Source organism: Notolepis coatsorum, assembly GCF_963971535.1.
Source record: "Notolepis coatsorum genome assembly, chromosome: 1".
Lineage (NCBI taxonomy): Eukaryota > Metazoa > Chordata > Actinopteri > Aulopiformes > Paralepididae > Notolepis > Notolepis coatsorum.
This window is the reverse complement of record NC_140165.1, coordinates 92,118,299-92,133,013: the sequence shown is the minus strand read 5'-3', so window position 1 is coordinate 92,133,013 and position 14,715 is coordinate 92,118,299. Positions and strand designations below refer to the sequence as shown.

The 14,715-nt window shown below is 43.4% G+C and overlaps 1 protein-coding gene across 1 annotated transcript in view; it reads right to left on the bottom strand.

Annotated features, from left to right (window-relative positions):
• Window positions 1-14,009, bottom strand: part of LOC311242081 (uncharacterized protein) — a 69,290-nt gene extending 55,281 nt beyond the window's left edge. Inside the window, exons 1-6 of the mRNA XM_084331032.1 lie at window positions 13,930-14,009; window positions 10,879-11,052; window positions 10,416-10,450; window positions 9,067-9,234; window positions 8,523-8,663; window positions 6,940-6,978 (exon numbers count right to left, since the gene is read on the bottom strand). Of these exons, the coding sequence (XP_084187158.1) occupies window positions 6,940-6,978; window positions 8,523-8,663; window positions 9,067-9,219 (333 nt within the window). The 5' untranslated portion in view covers window positions 9,220-9,234; window positions 10,416-10,450; window positions 10,879-11,052; window positions 13,930-14,009. The remainder of the gene's footprint in view (window positions 1-6,939; window positions 6,979-8,522; window positions 8,664-9,066; window positions 9,235-10,415; window positions 10,451-10,878; window positions 11,053-13,929) is intronic.
• Window positions 14,010-14,715: the final 706 nt, after the last annotated feature.

Genomic DNA, 14,715 nt, shown 5'->3' with positions numbered 1-14,715 from the left:
ATGGTTGAGAACAGACAGTTTGAGTCTTCCGTGAAAAAACATTCTCTCGCAGCAGGTGCATAACAATACTTGTCCAATTGGTGGTAGTGAACGTATTGTAGCGATCCGTCGTGCAGTAATGTCAAGAAGAATGAGGAGAGGTTGTATTCGTATATGGTGGTTTAATTCCAGCTCAATATGGGTTTTACAGGTTAATACTTCCCTCGTAATGCACAACACAGCTACCTGCTAATATGCTCGCTTCACAACAACCTAACATCTGGTCCGTCCTCCAAAATCTCCCAGTTTGTCAAACACACCCCCAGCTAAATGTCACATTGGCTTCCCGTAACCCTAATCACCAACAACTACATTTTAATTATATTCATAGGACGTATCTCACACATAGGAAGCTGTATGCTATGGGTTTGGTGGCTGACTCTCAGTGCACCCTGTGTGTTCTGAGGGCCACTGGCACTTTTTTTTTTTTTTATCCACTTTTTCTCCATTTTCTATATTTTCTCCCATCCCAATTTCGTATCATCTTTGTTTGTACGAGGAAGTCAGAGGTAAGCGACAGCTGTGATTGGAGGATCAAGAAAAGAGGGCAGGGTTTTGAGACAGGTCCATTCAACCCTCCCCTGTCACGAACGCTGTTTCTTGCCTCCCACAAGCCGGCTGCAATGTGGACTAAGTCATACATAGCACAAGTCCCCTCCGGTACTTGAGGTAACAGCAGTCGCATCTTTTCACCTGCGCAGCTCGATCTCTCAGTGGCGAGGAGTAACGCGTGGGAGGCTCACGCTGCCCCCGACACTTCCTGATTCTACTGCGCAGGCGCACCAACCGACCTGTAGGAGTCGCTGTCCACAACGCCCGATCCCCACCCATCAGTTTCCCACCCCCTAATACGGCCAATGTGTATTAGTACGGACGACCAGCTAAACTGAAAGCAATGTGGAGCGCTGGGCTCGTCTCCAGTATTCGTGGCGAGCGCCTTGCCCACTACGTCATGTAGCCGCCCCAGGGCCACTGGCACTTATATGCACATGTTCTGGGAATGTCCACCGGTGGCTTTGGAAAATCCATAACCACTAAACTTTCGGACATATGTAACCCGACAATTCCACTTTCCGCACACAAAACACTAATCCTAAATGATATCTCCCTACTACCGGCCTCCATACAACAAAAAAGACTCATTCTAGCAGGAGTGACAGCAGCCAGAAAGATTTATAGCCATGAGATGGAAACAACCCAAAAAACTCAATTGGGCTTTGACACTCTTGGATGTAATTTATATGGAGATCTCCACTGCTCGGGTGAATAGTGTTAGGGAATCCAACATTGAGTTGTGGGCCTGAGAAAGTAAAGGCAGTGATCTAGTGGTGAAGCAGGGTCGGGTGTTGGTCCTGAGGGGTCCTGGGGTCATGAGGTGCGAGTGGGGGAAGAAATGCCTTTTGTAATGTCTGTGTTTTTATTTCTATTTATTGTCATTGTTATTATTATTGCTGTTATTGTCCTGTGAAGTCTTGTTATTATTATTACTGTATTGTGTTTTGTTTCATGTGATGGAAATTATTATAATTATTTTTATTTGATCACAAGAAAAAAGATGTCCCTAGATACCAGGAACATGCAAATTAGGCCGTGAGCCAGTAGGGTTGGTCGTTACCATCTTGGGGGACTAACTTTCATAGTGATTTTTGGGAAGGTATACACCCCTACTGCTAGAAAATATGTGATAGCAATGGAGCAGTTGCCTCCAAATGTGTGCTATCACAGCTTTTATAACACTACCAAGCATATCTTTCAGGCCTCCTGTCCGAAATTACATGCCCCAAATGAATCATGATAGCTCCTGAACCATAAGGCCTATAAGCATGTTTCTGGTCTCCTTTGATAGGTAACAAGCTAGGACATATGAATCCAGTGTAAGTAAACCCACATGTATTACCATTCCAGAGTAAATGGAGATACAATGAAGGAAAACATCATATTTTTACCCTCGCCTGGTACATAATCTTAATTTAAAAGGCAATATGACCATTATAACCAATAACCCATGGATAATAATGCAACTGAATGTGTTCTCCTACTCCTTGACTACAAATCTAACTCTGGATGTGATGAAAATACACTAAAAATACAACATTTATGATACCGTTTAAAAAGGTATACTCAGATGATGTAAATGTTTTGGCCATGGTTACCGTTTACATGTTGACTGTTTGCTGGTAATTTTACCCCAAAACACTATTTCTTTCAATACTGCCATGTTACAAAAACATAAATCTCCCCAAAACATTGAAATAGTAATAAAAAACAATGAATATTGATCAATATGCATATTCAACATTCGTATAGGGCCACAGAGTGTCATGCCATGTCACCTATCAATGTTTTCAGCCCAGTTAGACCTATACAATGATATAATATATAATGTTTTCAGAAAAATATTTGTTTATTTTGGAAAGTACAGACAGTTCTCAGTCTCTATCCGTGGCACTGTTGGTGGCGCTCTACAATTGGTTTACTGTTAATAACCTAGTCATCATAATAATTTTCCAAGTCTTCCATGTCTTCCACATCTTCATCAGAACTTTCCACACTATCTGAGGTGGATGCCTGGTTCTCACAGTCTGACAGTCTACACATGTCAGTGCACCTGAGGCCATTTGCAACACATACATCTTGGGAGTGAACATTTCTTTGGACAGTTACAGGCCAGTAGATCCAGGACGGCATCGGGTGCTGGCTGGCCTTCCATCCAGTCCACCACCAACTGTTCAGCTTCCTCTTCTCTCTCCATCTTCCAGCCTCTGCCAACAGGTCTTGGCACTTGTGGGTCCTTCTCCAAACATCTTCTCCATATACCAGCCTGGTAGTTGGCTTTCTGTGCATGTTTTGTTAAGCAGTCCTTGCATGGTGGGAGTTGATGACTTTCAAGTTCACCTTTTTTGGCATAGAAAATGTGATATCTGAGCTGATTGACCTTGGTGGTTGATGCTTTTGGGGCATACAGGAGACATGTAAATGCCTCTAGTTTGTCCCTCAGCTCTGGGGAGAGATCCCATTCCTGACCCAACTCTGAGAATGTGTCCTGATTTTGCCTATTGCTGGTCAGAATTTTTAGGGCACTTGTCTTCCCTTTGCCTGCAAAAGCACTTACAGTGTCACATCCTGTATATATGCATGCAACCCGATGAGAGCCCTACACACCTCTACGCCAACAGTGGCAGCAACCTTCCTGGTGTCCACAAGCCTTGCACAGGATTTACTGCCACATCTGGAACAATGGGGCCTCAATCTTGTCACAGAATGCTAAAGACATGATAAAGACATCTGTGTCTTCTGAGCAGATAACTACAGATGGGTATCCCTCTCTTTGTGGCATGGGCAGCATGGAGAAGTAGGCGGCCATCTGCTTCTTCCTCACTGTCCTGATGAGATTCTGTAACATTCGTCATTCACAGTTTCATACAGAATCTTGTCTTGTAGCTTTGCTCTGTACTCTGCCTTCCTCCATTCATCGACTATACAGCTAATGAGACTAGTTTTGTTACTGACTTTGGTCAGGAAGCTCCTCCACTGCCTCACCATCTGTGTACCTGTGATACCTTGCAACTCATGACCAGTCTCTTCACCCCGTGGAGATCTTTCACTGTTCTTGATAGAGTTCACCTTGTATGTGTCAAACACAACATCTATTCTGCTACTCTGACTGCCTTCCCTCAGAGCCATACCCAGAACTGTTGTGGCAGCATCTCTGAAAGTAACTTGATCACCTTTCACTCTTTGGACCAAGTTCATTCCATCAACCACTGTAGCAGAGTTCCCTGGGAGTTGCTCTGCTACTGCTAAATTTTTCTGTAAGGTCGTGGCCAAAGTAGCTTTATTTGTCTTTCTCAGCAATCCGCCTGGTGTGGACTGTGGACAGGGCCCAGGAAAATCGCCCAGGGGGATGAGAAAGGATATCTTCCATATATAGACTGCGCCCTTGTGCCATCACTTTGATGTGTCCAAACAAAGACCGGTTTGCTTTTAAGATGATTGCCCTCCCACTTGATTTCACTTCTCTCTTCTTACACATATCACTGAATGTGTTTAGCCTGTTGGTTTTCATTGGGTCATGGAATTTCTTTGCTGGTGGGTCTTTCTCCAGTATCTCATCCTTGAAGATTGTATTGCTCACCAATCTCATATGCATTCATCAGGTCGGAGGCAATCTCCTTGGCGGTTGTCTTTGCTGTAGAGATGCTAATGAGGTCCTGCTTCTTTGCAAATGGGTTGACCCATTCCTGTATGAGGCTAACCACTGCTGCTCATCTTTCTGGATTCTTGGCCGCTGTAGCTCTGTATGACAAACCTCTGATTTGTTACCTTGCACCATCTCCCTTAACTGTCCCAGGAATGCACTGCGGTGCTCAGCTGTTATGTAGTGACGCTTGACAGCTCCAGCATTCAGGCTGAACCATGTTGTGCCTCCAGGAGTCTGTGTGTCTTTGTTAACTGTGACTTCAGTAGCCTGGTCCACAGGGATCCGTCCAAAGGGGTTGTTACTTGACAGCTGCACTGAGAATTGGCCTGTCTTGAAGGCCTCATACACAGCAGGATGCTTCTCTGGGCGTTTTTTCATCCGAGAGAAGTAAGGGGACAGGTACCTGGCATAATTTATCTTATCATAAGCAAAGCACCATGGGATCATGCTTATTATAGCATGGAGGTGCAACTCCCAGTCCCCCTCACGAGAGGCACGCAGAAGGCCAAGTATTACGTTATCTACCATGTCAATGTATGACATCCAGAATGCAGAAAGCTCTCCATTGTTGTGACGGAGGTGTTCCAGAAAGTCTGTCCACAGGGTTATCAGCTCAGCTAAGAGTGGACTTTGCAGCAGATTGTTCGCCGTCTGTTGGTTCAAGTCACTGGCCATGTCTGTCACATTGTCCAAGAATGATTTGATCATCCCACTCTTCTCTGGAATGCTGTCCTCAACCCACAGTGTGAACTCTGAACTCTGCCCATGCGAGTCTCATCAGTGCTTCATAGATGTACATGTGGACCCTGACAGCACGGTTATAGTGTTTACCATCAAGGACATACAGTATGGTATGGAATGTCCCCATTCTGAGAAGAATGTTGGAGAAGCGCTCTTTGTGCTTCCAGGCCATTTCAGTGGCTTTCGCATATAGTGCTTGATCCATGACTACCACAATTGATTCTAGATGCAGTTCCTTTCTGATTATCTCTGATTGATTCAGGATTTCAAACACTGGTCAACTGTGTGGCTGGTGAATTGATGGTTGGCAGATAACCAACTATATCTTGTGAGATTGGTTCTTGGTCCCTGGTGCTGATATTAAAACCAGTCCAGCTTGGGATTGTCTGATTCTCTGCATCTGTTTGCCTTGCAAGTGCCCACACCAGGTTCTTCTTGCAGGCAAGAAGAGCAGCTTCCTTGGTTTCCTGGACACAGTGTTCCCTGGTTGGGAGAGGCTGTGGGCCCACACGCGCACCTGCTACATATACTCCCAGTTCTTGGTCCTCAATGGTGACCGATCTCTGCTTCAGTTTCTCAATGTGTGGAAGCTCAGCTCTTGGTAGTTGTGGTCCATAGACATTGGCCTGTACAACTATACCATTGACTCTATGTGATGTGCCCTTTCCAGTGAGAGTTTCCTCAAGTCTATCAATATTGTCCCATGCAAGATTGATGCTGGAAGTACAACTCTTTGAGTTGAGGCTGTTGCTAGCTTTTGGATACACAGAGCAGTGTCCTTCTCTTCAAGTTGGGAGTAATATACCCCATGCCCAAGCTTGTTCAGTGTTTGGATGAGCTCAGTATTACCCGTCAATGTTTTTACTGCATAAGGAAGTAGAAGGTGGTTTGTGTTAAAAATGTAAACATGATTACTTGATTAAAATGTTCCTTACGCTTTCTCCTAGCATCACGATCGGCCATGCTTGCTGAAAGAGGGGTGTGGCTCTAATGCAGTCCACTTTAGATGATGTGGAACAGTGGTTGGCTTATAGACATCCAATAAAATGTTTGTTCATATGGGTGGGTGGAGTCAGATAATAATAATAATAATAATTATAGATCTAGACAGCCTTTAAAAGTCATGTCCATGGATCAAATGGGATATCTTTATAAATTGTATCATAGATGTTGTATTTTTTGTGTATTTTCATCAGATCCAGAGTTACATTTGTAGTCAAGGAGTAGGAGGACACATTCAGTTGCATTATTATCCATGTGATATTGGTAATAATGGTCATATTGCCTTTTAAATTAAGATTATGTACCAGGCGAGGGTAAAAATATGATGTTTTCCTTCATTGTATCTCCATTTACTCTGGAATGGTAATATATGTGGGTTTACTTACACTGGATTCATATGTCCTAGCTTGTTACCTATCAAAGGAGACCAGACACATGCATATAGGCCTTATGGTTCAGGAGCTATCATGATTAATTTGGGGCATGTAATTTCGGACAGGAGGCCTGAAAAATATGCTTGGTAGTGTTATAAAAGATATGATAGCACACATTTGGAGGCAACTGCTGCATTGCTATCACATATTTTCTAGCAGCAGGGGTGTATACCTTCCCAAAACTCTTGTAGAAGTGGAGCAATCTTCCATTTACTTGGGTATGTACTTTTAGGCACATTTTCTGAAAATAAATGTGCCTAAGAGGTTAAACTGTATTTGCTGTATTTTGAGTCTGTAAAAGGTTTCTTTACATTGGTAATGTCTGTAAACACTAGAATAAAACAGACCTCTATTCTGATTTACAATAGGTTAAAGAAGCTTCAAAAGGCAGTTTCTATCGACAGATCAAACTATACAAGAAAGTATGTGAATACACCCCACATGTACATGGTCAAAGACAATTCAGGATTGGGACTTTAACTCATTAAGTAGTAGAATGAGATTGAAGATGGAGTGACTTACAGTGTTGCTGAGATGCATTAGCTCCATGTACCACTTGTCCTGCAACAGAGCAGAAATCGCAGAAATGTTGACGCACAACATGGAACATGGTCTAGCAAAGAGCTGCATGTCTGTATGCGTCTGTGTGTGTCTGTGCACGGACGTCTGTGTGTGTTTATGTGTCTGTGTGTGTGCATGCAGTTCTATTGACATTTTCTACAGCCCAGGTATGTGCTGGTGAGCTGGGAAGCTGTTAACTAGTGTGTGTCGGTCCTTACCTCATCATGGCTACTGTTAACTAGTGTGTGTCGGTCCTTACCTCATCATGGCTACTGTTAACTAGTGTGCGTCAGTCCTTACCTCATCATGGCTACTGTTAACTAGTGTGTGTCGGTCCTTACCTCATCATGGCTACTGTTAACACATTGAGTGCCACGCCCCTTCCGGGAAATTAGGTCTAGATTGCCCCCGCTTTAATCAATGGGAGGACGGGGATATTTGCGAACGCTTAAACTATATCGTAAATTATGGCTATGGTCTAATACACCCGTCACTTATCAATGACTTGCTTGCAGTCAACATGTATGAAACGGATTGTTTTTTCATCTGTACATTTCCGTTTGATACCGTTTTGAATAAGAGTATAGTTTGCAATTTCTAGTAATTCCAGAGAAAGACACAATCATAGCCCTTTAGTGGAATACACAAAACATGTTGTCATTTTTCGGCTGATTTATGAATCGTTTTCAAATAAACGCTAGATTATCGATAGTATATGTGTCCTCATGCACGAAGAGAAGCGGGGTCTGAAAAATCGCTTCTCCGTACTTTGGTGGACTCGGCGCGAACCTCACACACACGCGCTCCGACGGCGGAGACGTGTTCGTAACATAAAGGCCTTACCTCACATCTGATGTCATGCAAAAAGATTAATCCAATTCCTGATCGCCATTCCAAATATCGATCACGTCCATTGATCCAATGTTATAGTCCAAAACACATAATCCACGATGCTGCCAGTCCCCCCAGTCAATGCAATAGTATCCAGCTGCATGCCCGAGAAGTAAAACCTGGACTGGACTTATTTTTTTGATGCAGTCTCAGCCAATCCAATCCAATGATGTGCAATACCATCCGGGAGACGATAGGCGGCGGTATTTGCCCTTTGCGAGCTCAGACCCATTCCCAATGATAACGTCAGGCTGGATGGATGGATGAAACATTTATGGATATCGCTAATAAAAGAAATAACGATTAAAACCAGACTATACTCGTGATTGGCACTGAATGGGTTAACTAGTGTGTGTCAGTCCTTACCTCATCATGGCTACTGTTAACTAGTGTGTGTCGGTCCTTACCTCATCATGGCTACTGTTAACTAGTGTGTGTCGGTCCTTACCTCATCATGGCTACTGTTAACTAGTGTGTGTCGGTCCTTACCTCATCATGGCTACTGTTAACTAGTGTGTGTCGGTCCTTACCTCATCATGGCTACTGTTAACTAGTGTGTGTCGGTCCTTACCTCATCATGGCTACTGTTAACTAGTGTGTGTCGGTCCTTACCTCATCATGGCTACTGTTAACTAGTGTGTGTCGGTCCTTACCTCATCATGGCTACCAACAGTTAGTACAGGATCCAGGACAAAATGGAAGGTCAGCTCAAAGCCCTGCAGGGTCACAGGCTTGTCCGTGTTGGCCAGGACAAAATCACAACAGTTGTACCACCATGGGAACCTCACAAAGGCCTGGAGGAGATGGGGGGACAGAGGGAGAGATCAGTTGCTGTCACCTGATTGATGGTCATGTCAGTGTCCACCAGCTAGCCATTGAGACAGGCCGGCATGAAATAACCTGGCTAGCCAGAGAAAGCAGACTGTATTCATTGTACCTCAGGAGAGGAAAACAGACTGTATTCATTGTACCTCAGGAGAGGAAGAAAAAAGGGATTGACTGATATATCAGTTTGTCACTACGGACCATTTTTAAAGTAACAGTGATGATTTGTTGATTAGATCAACCAATTGCTTATTGGACAAAGTCCAATGACTGCTAGTGGACATCACAGTCTTTAGTGGAGGACAAAGTCCAATGACTGCTAGTGGACATCAAAGTCTTGAGTGGAGGACAGCCCTACTGTGTGTGTCTTACCCTCCTCTGAAAGGGCAGGATGAAGACATTGAAACGTCCCGGGATGTAGCCGCAGGGTTTGGCCAGGGTGACAAGGTCCTCCACGCTGCACCCGTCTGTAGGCAGACCGGTAACCATAGCAACTGTATGGTTAGCCATAGAGAGACTATTCATAAGACGAGTGACAACCTAGAATTGAGGGAGAGAAAGTTAACTACATACATTGCAAAATGAAATTCAAGGACTTTTAAGTACTTTTCCAAGCACTATTTAACATTTTAAAGGATGTCACTCGAAGGATACAATTAACTTTTAAATGCTGTTTTTTTAAGCATCTTCTTGGCCTGCTTGCCAGCTAGAGCATCACACACGAAGAAATGAGGAAAAGCAGTTGGAGCACGCGAGACAGCGACTCGTTAGATTTTATTAAAACAGGGGGGGGAAAGTATTTCTTGATTCAGAACAATTAGATCATGGATGAACAAAACATTCAATGTGAATGGTTGATTTGAATTTCAAGGACTTTAAGTACCTTGTTAATATTTTTTTTCTGTTTTCAAGGAATTTCCAGGCCTTGATTTTTTTTGTAAAAATCAAGCACTTTAAGCACTTCAAGGACCTTGTGCGAACCCTGGATATGTAAAGAGATAGACGTAAAGATATATAGAGGTAGAGAGATAGATATGTAGAGAGATAGAGATGTAGAGATAGAGGTAGAGAGATAGAGATGTGGATATGGAGATGTAGAGATAAGATATGGAAATAAATAAAGATAGATATGTAACAAGATAGAGGTAGAGAGATAGAGATGTAAAGAGATATAGATGTAGAGATGTAAAGAGATAGAGATGTAAAAAGATAATAGATGTAGAGATATAGAGGTAGAGAGATTGAGATGTGGCGATGTAGAGATAAGATATGGAGAGATATAGATAGAGATATGTAAATAGATAGAGGTAGAGAGATAGAGATGTAAAGAGATAGAGGTAGAGTGATAGAGATGGAAAGGGGCGACAGTGACTCAGGAGGTAGAGCAGTCGTCCGGTAATCCGGAGGTTCCCGGTTTGATACCCGCTCCTCCCAGGCAGCTTGTCGAAGTGTCCTTGAGCAAGACACTTAACCCCTAATTGCTCCCGTTGTGCAGGTTGGCACCTTGCATGGTTGCCTCTGCCATCGGTGTGTGAATGTGTGAGTGAATAGGTAAAATGTGAGGAAGAAAATTGTAAAGCGCTTTGGATAAAAGCGCTATACAAATGCAGCCATTTACCATTTAGATAGAGGTAGAGAGATAGAGATGGAAAGAGATAGATGTAGAGAGATAAAGATAGAAAGAGAGACTTGTAGAGAAGTGTACAGAGAAGTCAACTCACCTCAGTTGGTTCCAGTCCCTTGGCCGTGAAATAGTCTGTAAGAAGAAAATCAGAGCGTTCCTAAACGTAACTATGGTGACATGAAGCATAGAAGCACAGCATATATTATAGATAAAATAATGTATCCTATTTAGAGCATGAAGATATTACTGGTATCATATACCTTAAGCATATTGTGTCAAATGTAAACCAAACCTGAATCCCAAGGTGGTTGTACTAATCTTGTAAGTCATTTGAAATTACTAGGGTTGTAAACCGCGCTGGGATTTTAAAACTAGATCTTAATATTTAGAATTTTGGTACAAAATACAACCCTCATAATGTTAAATGATAGCCTGCTAGATGAGTACAACCATCTTGGGATTAAAATGGTTTGCATTTCAAGTTGATTTATTTGCTCTATATGTGGCCCATCATTGGAGTTTCATGGTATAGTTGTTGACACTTGTCAAGTCTTCCTTACCTGGGACCCTGAACTCAGCACACTTAGTAGGGATAATCGTATTTTTTGAGTTTGTCGTCCAAAATGGTGGAGCAGCCCCTGGAACCTCCAAGGCAGCAAGCCTGCGTGGGGGTGGAGCAGGCTCCCCGGCCTGCTCTCCAGGTGTCGCATCCAGAGGACCTCTTGGAGTAATACCTAGAAGAATAAAATCATCCTCATTAGGGACGCAAGAACATGTTCTCTAATGTAATACACATGTTCTCTAATCCAATACACATGTTCTCTAATCTAATACACATTTATTGTACTTCTGTATGACAACTATTAAAGAAACTTGAACTTGATATAGCACCTTCTCTTCCCTAATAAACATCCCCTTCCTATAATCAATGATTGCATCCTTGTTGTATTTTGCAAGTTTTTCTTTCTATGACAATTCCACATTGGAATCAATGTGGGGGTAGTAGGGGTGGACGGTATAAACGGTATACGGTATAAACGGTATGAATTTGCTCTACGGTATGGATTTTGACTATACCGTGTAACCGGTAGTGCAGCTCTAAAATAGCAATGACGTCATGTAACCACAGCGCGACTATTTCACTCGCATTTGCGCCTAAAAATAGATAGAATTAGTCATAGATAATAGATATGTGCGAACTGGAAAAAGTTATTTAGGAGGCTTCGCGCAGTGGGCGTGCCAGCCCCTACCGCACGCATGTAAACACGGGTCTAGTAGTCTAGTGGGACGGGACACGGGAGCTGTCGGGAGGACGGCGGCGTCTCCCTGAGCTAACGTTAGCTTAGCTACCGTTACAAAATGACCCAGTCAACTATTCACTTTTAGTTTAATACATGATGGGGCATTGTCTAACCGAACGGTATCTAGTCGGCCAGCTACCGATAGCTCCTGACATCAACAAACGCTCCACAAAGTCTAGTACTAGAGACGTGTGTGCTACCTGTTAGCTCACGTTAACGCAAGTTAGTTCACCGTTCAAAACGAAATGTCCCATTGAACTAAATAATTCACTGAGGTGTTGTATTAACGTTATATATCCGGCTACAGATAGCTCCTGATATCAATGTCTTATAACACTGATTCGATGCGTATTCGAGCTGAGGGCTTGCTAACGTTATACCAATACAATAGGGTCCAGGTGCAGCGCCGGAGAATCCTGGCCGTAGCTCTGTTCGAGGCTACTCGAGTATAGGTCCAGGTGCAGCTTCGGAGAATCCTGGCCGTAGCTGGAGGCTACTAGAGTACACACAGACAGTGGAGCTTGTTGCGTGGTGGCGATGTCTCGCAGATAATACAAGTACAAGTCTAATTATATAATATATATATTTTATAAAAAAAAATATATATATATAAAATAGAATTTTTTTTTAATCAAAAACGATGATACCGTGATATATACCGTTACCGTCTATGCTTCAAATTATACCGTGATATAAATTTTAGACCATACCGTCCACCCCTAGGGGGTAGTGTATAATGCTGTGGAGGTTAAGGCCCTGCCTGGGACACACTGTCCATCTAAGCAGTGCGTGTGCTGGTTAGAGCAGCTACACAGTGACCATGTTAACAGGTTAGAGCAGCTACACAGTGACCATGTTAACAGGTTAGAGCAGCTACACAGTGACCATGTTAACAGGTTAGAGCAGCTACACAGTGACCATGTTAACAGGTTAGAGCAGCTACACAGTGACCATGTTAACAGGTTAGAGCAGCTACACAGAGACCATGTTAACAGGTTAGAGCAGCTACACAGAGACCATGTTAACAGGTTAGAGCAGCTACACAGAGACCATGTTAACAGGTTAGAGCAGCTACAAATCAGTGGTGAAAGAAGTACACAGTTCCTTGTAAAAGTAGAAATACCCAGATGAATGGAATACTCTGGTAAACTATTTAAGTAAAAGTAGAGAAGTATTTGGTATTGAATGTAAGTATCTAAACTAAAGGTATGGATTCTACCTGGTTTGTGTATTCCAGTGCGTAGGAGCATTCGATCCTTGATCCATTAACTTCTAAATGTTATGTTAAAGTCGTATGTGATCCAGTTATGCTGCTCTGATTAAAGGTTATGTTTTTTTTTTCCCACTTTTTCTCCCATTTTTCTATATTTTCTCCCATCCCAATTTCGTATCATCCAATTCAACCCTCCCCTGTCACGAACGCTGTTTCTTGCCTCCCACAAGCCGGCTGAAATGTGGACTAAGTCATACATAGCACAAGTCCCCTCCGGTACTTGAGGTAACAGCAGTCGCATCTTTTCACCTGCGCAGCTCGATCTCTCAGTGGCGAGGAGTAACGCGTGGGAGGCTCACGCTGCCCCCGACACTTCCTGATTCTACTGCGCAGGGGCACCAACCGACCTGTAGGAGTCGCTGTCCACAACGCCCGATCCCCACCCATCAGTTTCCCAACCCCTAATACGGCCAATGTGTATTAGTACGGACGACCAGCTAAACTGAAAGCAAATGTGGAGCGCTGGGCTCTAACAGGCAAGCCCAGCGTGTCCAGATTTCGTGGCGAGCGCCTTGCCCACTACGCCACGTAGCCGCCCATCTGATGAAAGGTTATGTTAAAGTGGTATGTGGTCCAGTTATGCTGCTCTGATTATGTTCTCTTGAAGTTGTCAGGCTTCAAACATTTTGCCATGTTTTCTATGCAAAATATTTTTCTTCAAAGTAACTAGTAACTGATGGGTTCAGATACATGTAGTGGATTAAAAAGTACAATATATACCGGTACTCACGTAAAGTACAAGTAGCTCGAAATTTACTTTACTTGAGTAAAAATACTTAGTTACTTTCCACCACTGGTATAAATAGTATGTAGCACTGACAAATAAGACATAAGCACAAACTAATCTCTCACTTGGCAATTTCAATCTCAAAGGTTGGGCTCCATCAAAGGTGGGCATGGCTTCTGCCAGGCGTTTAGTTTCTGGTGCTGCCACATTGTTTCTGGTGCTGCCACATTGTTTCTGGTGCTGCCACATTGTTTCTGGTGCTGCCACATTGTGCATAACAATAGAATATAAAGAAATAGCATGAACATACCTTTATTGGGTGGGATGGAAGAATCTTTAGGTGTGGCTTTCACAACACGTTTGGGTGCAGTGGGAGGAGCCTCAACCACAGCTTTGGGTGTTGAATCTTTAGATGCAGGTGGGGCTGTGGCATTTGTAGATGCAGCCCCTACTGCCATTTTGGATGGGGTTGTGGCCTCTTTAGGTGCACTATCTACCACTGCTTTAAGTCGAGTTGTGGCATCCTTCGGTGCACCATCTACCACTGCTTTGAGTGGGCTTGTGGCATCTTTAGGTGCACTATCTACCACTGCTTTGAGTGGAGTTGTGGCATCTTTAGGTGCAGCCTTTGCCATCGCTTTGGATGGTATAGTGGAATCTTTAGATGCAGCTTCCACAACAACTTTGGATGGGGTGGCCAAGTCTTTCAGGGCAGCTTTGGGTTGGACCAATGTAGCCTTCGGTGTGGTTTGCAGAGACGTTAAACTTTCCTTGGGTAGAGGGCTAGAGGAGGTATCCTTGGAAATGGAGTTGGGTGGCGTGTCTTTTGATGCATGCTGATTCGTACTCATTTTGGGTTTGTAGTCGGGTTTGGGTTGACCATCAGTAGATTTGTTTGCTGGGGTTTCAGGTGTGATTTCTATATCTTTTGGTTTTGATTCCTTGTTGGGAACAGTTTCTGTTTCCATGGGTCCAGATTCCTTCAAATCTCCAGTTGTTTCTCCTCCAGGTACATTGTTGCCAGTAGATCCCAATGTTGCGGTGATGGAAGAATCACCAGACTTGGCTTCAGACTCCTCAGGCACTGTGGTTTCAG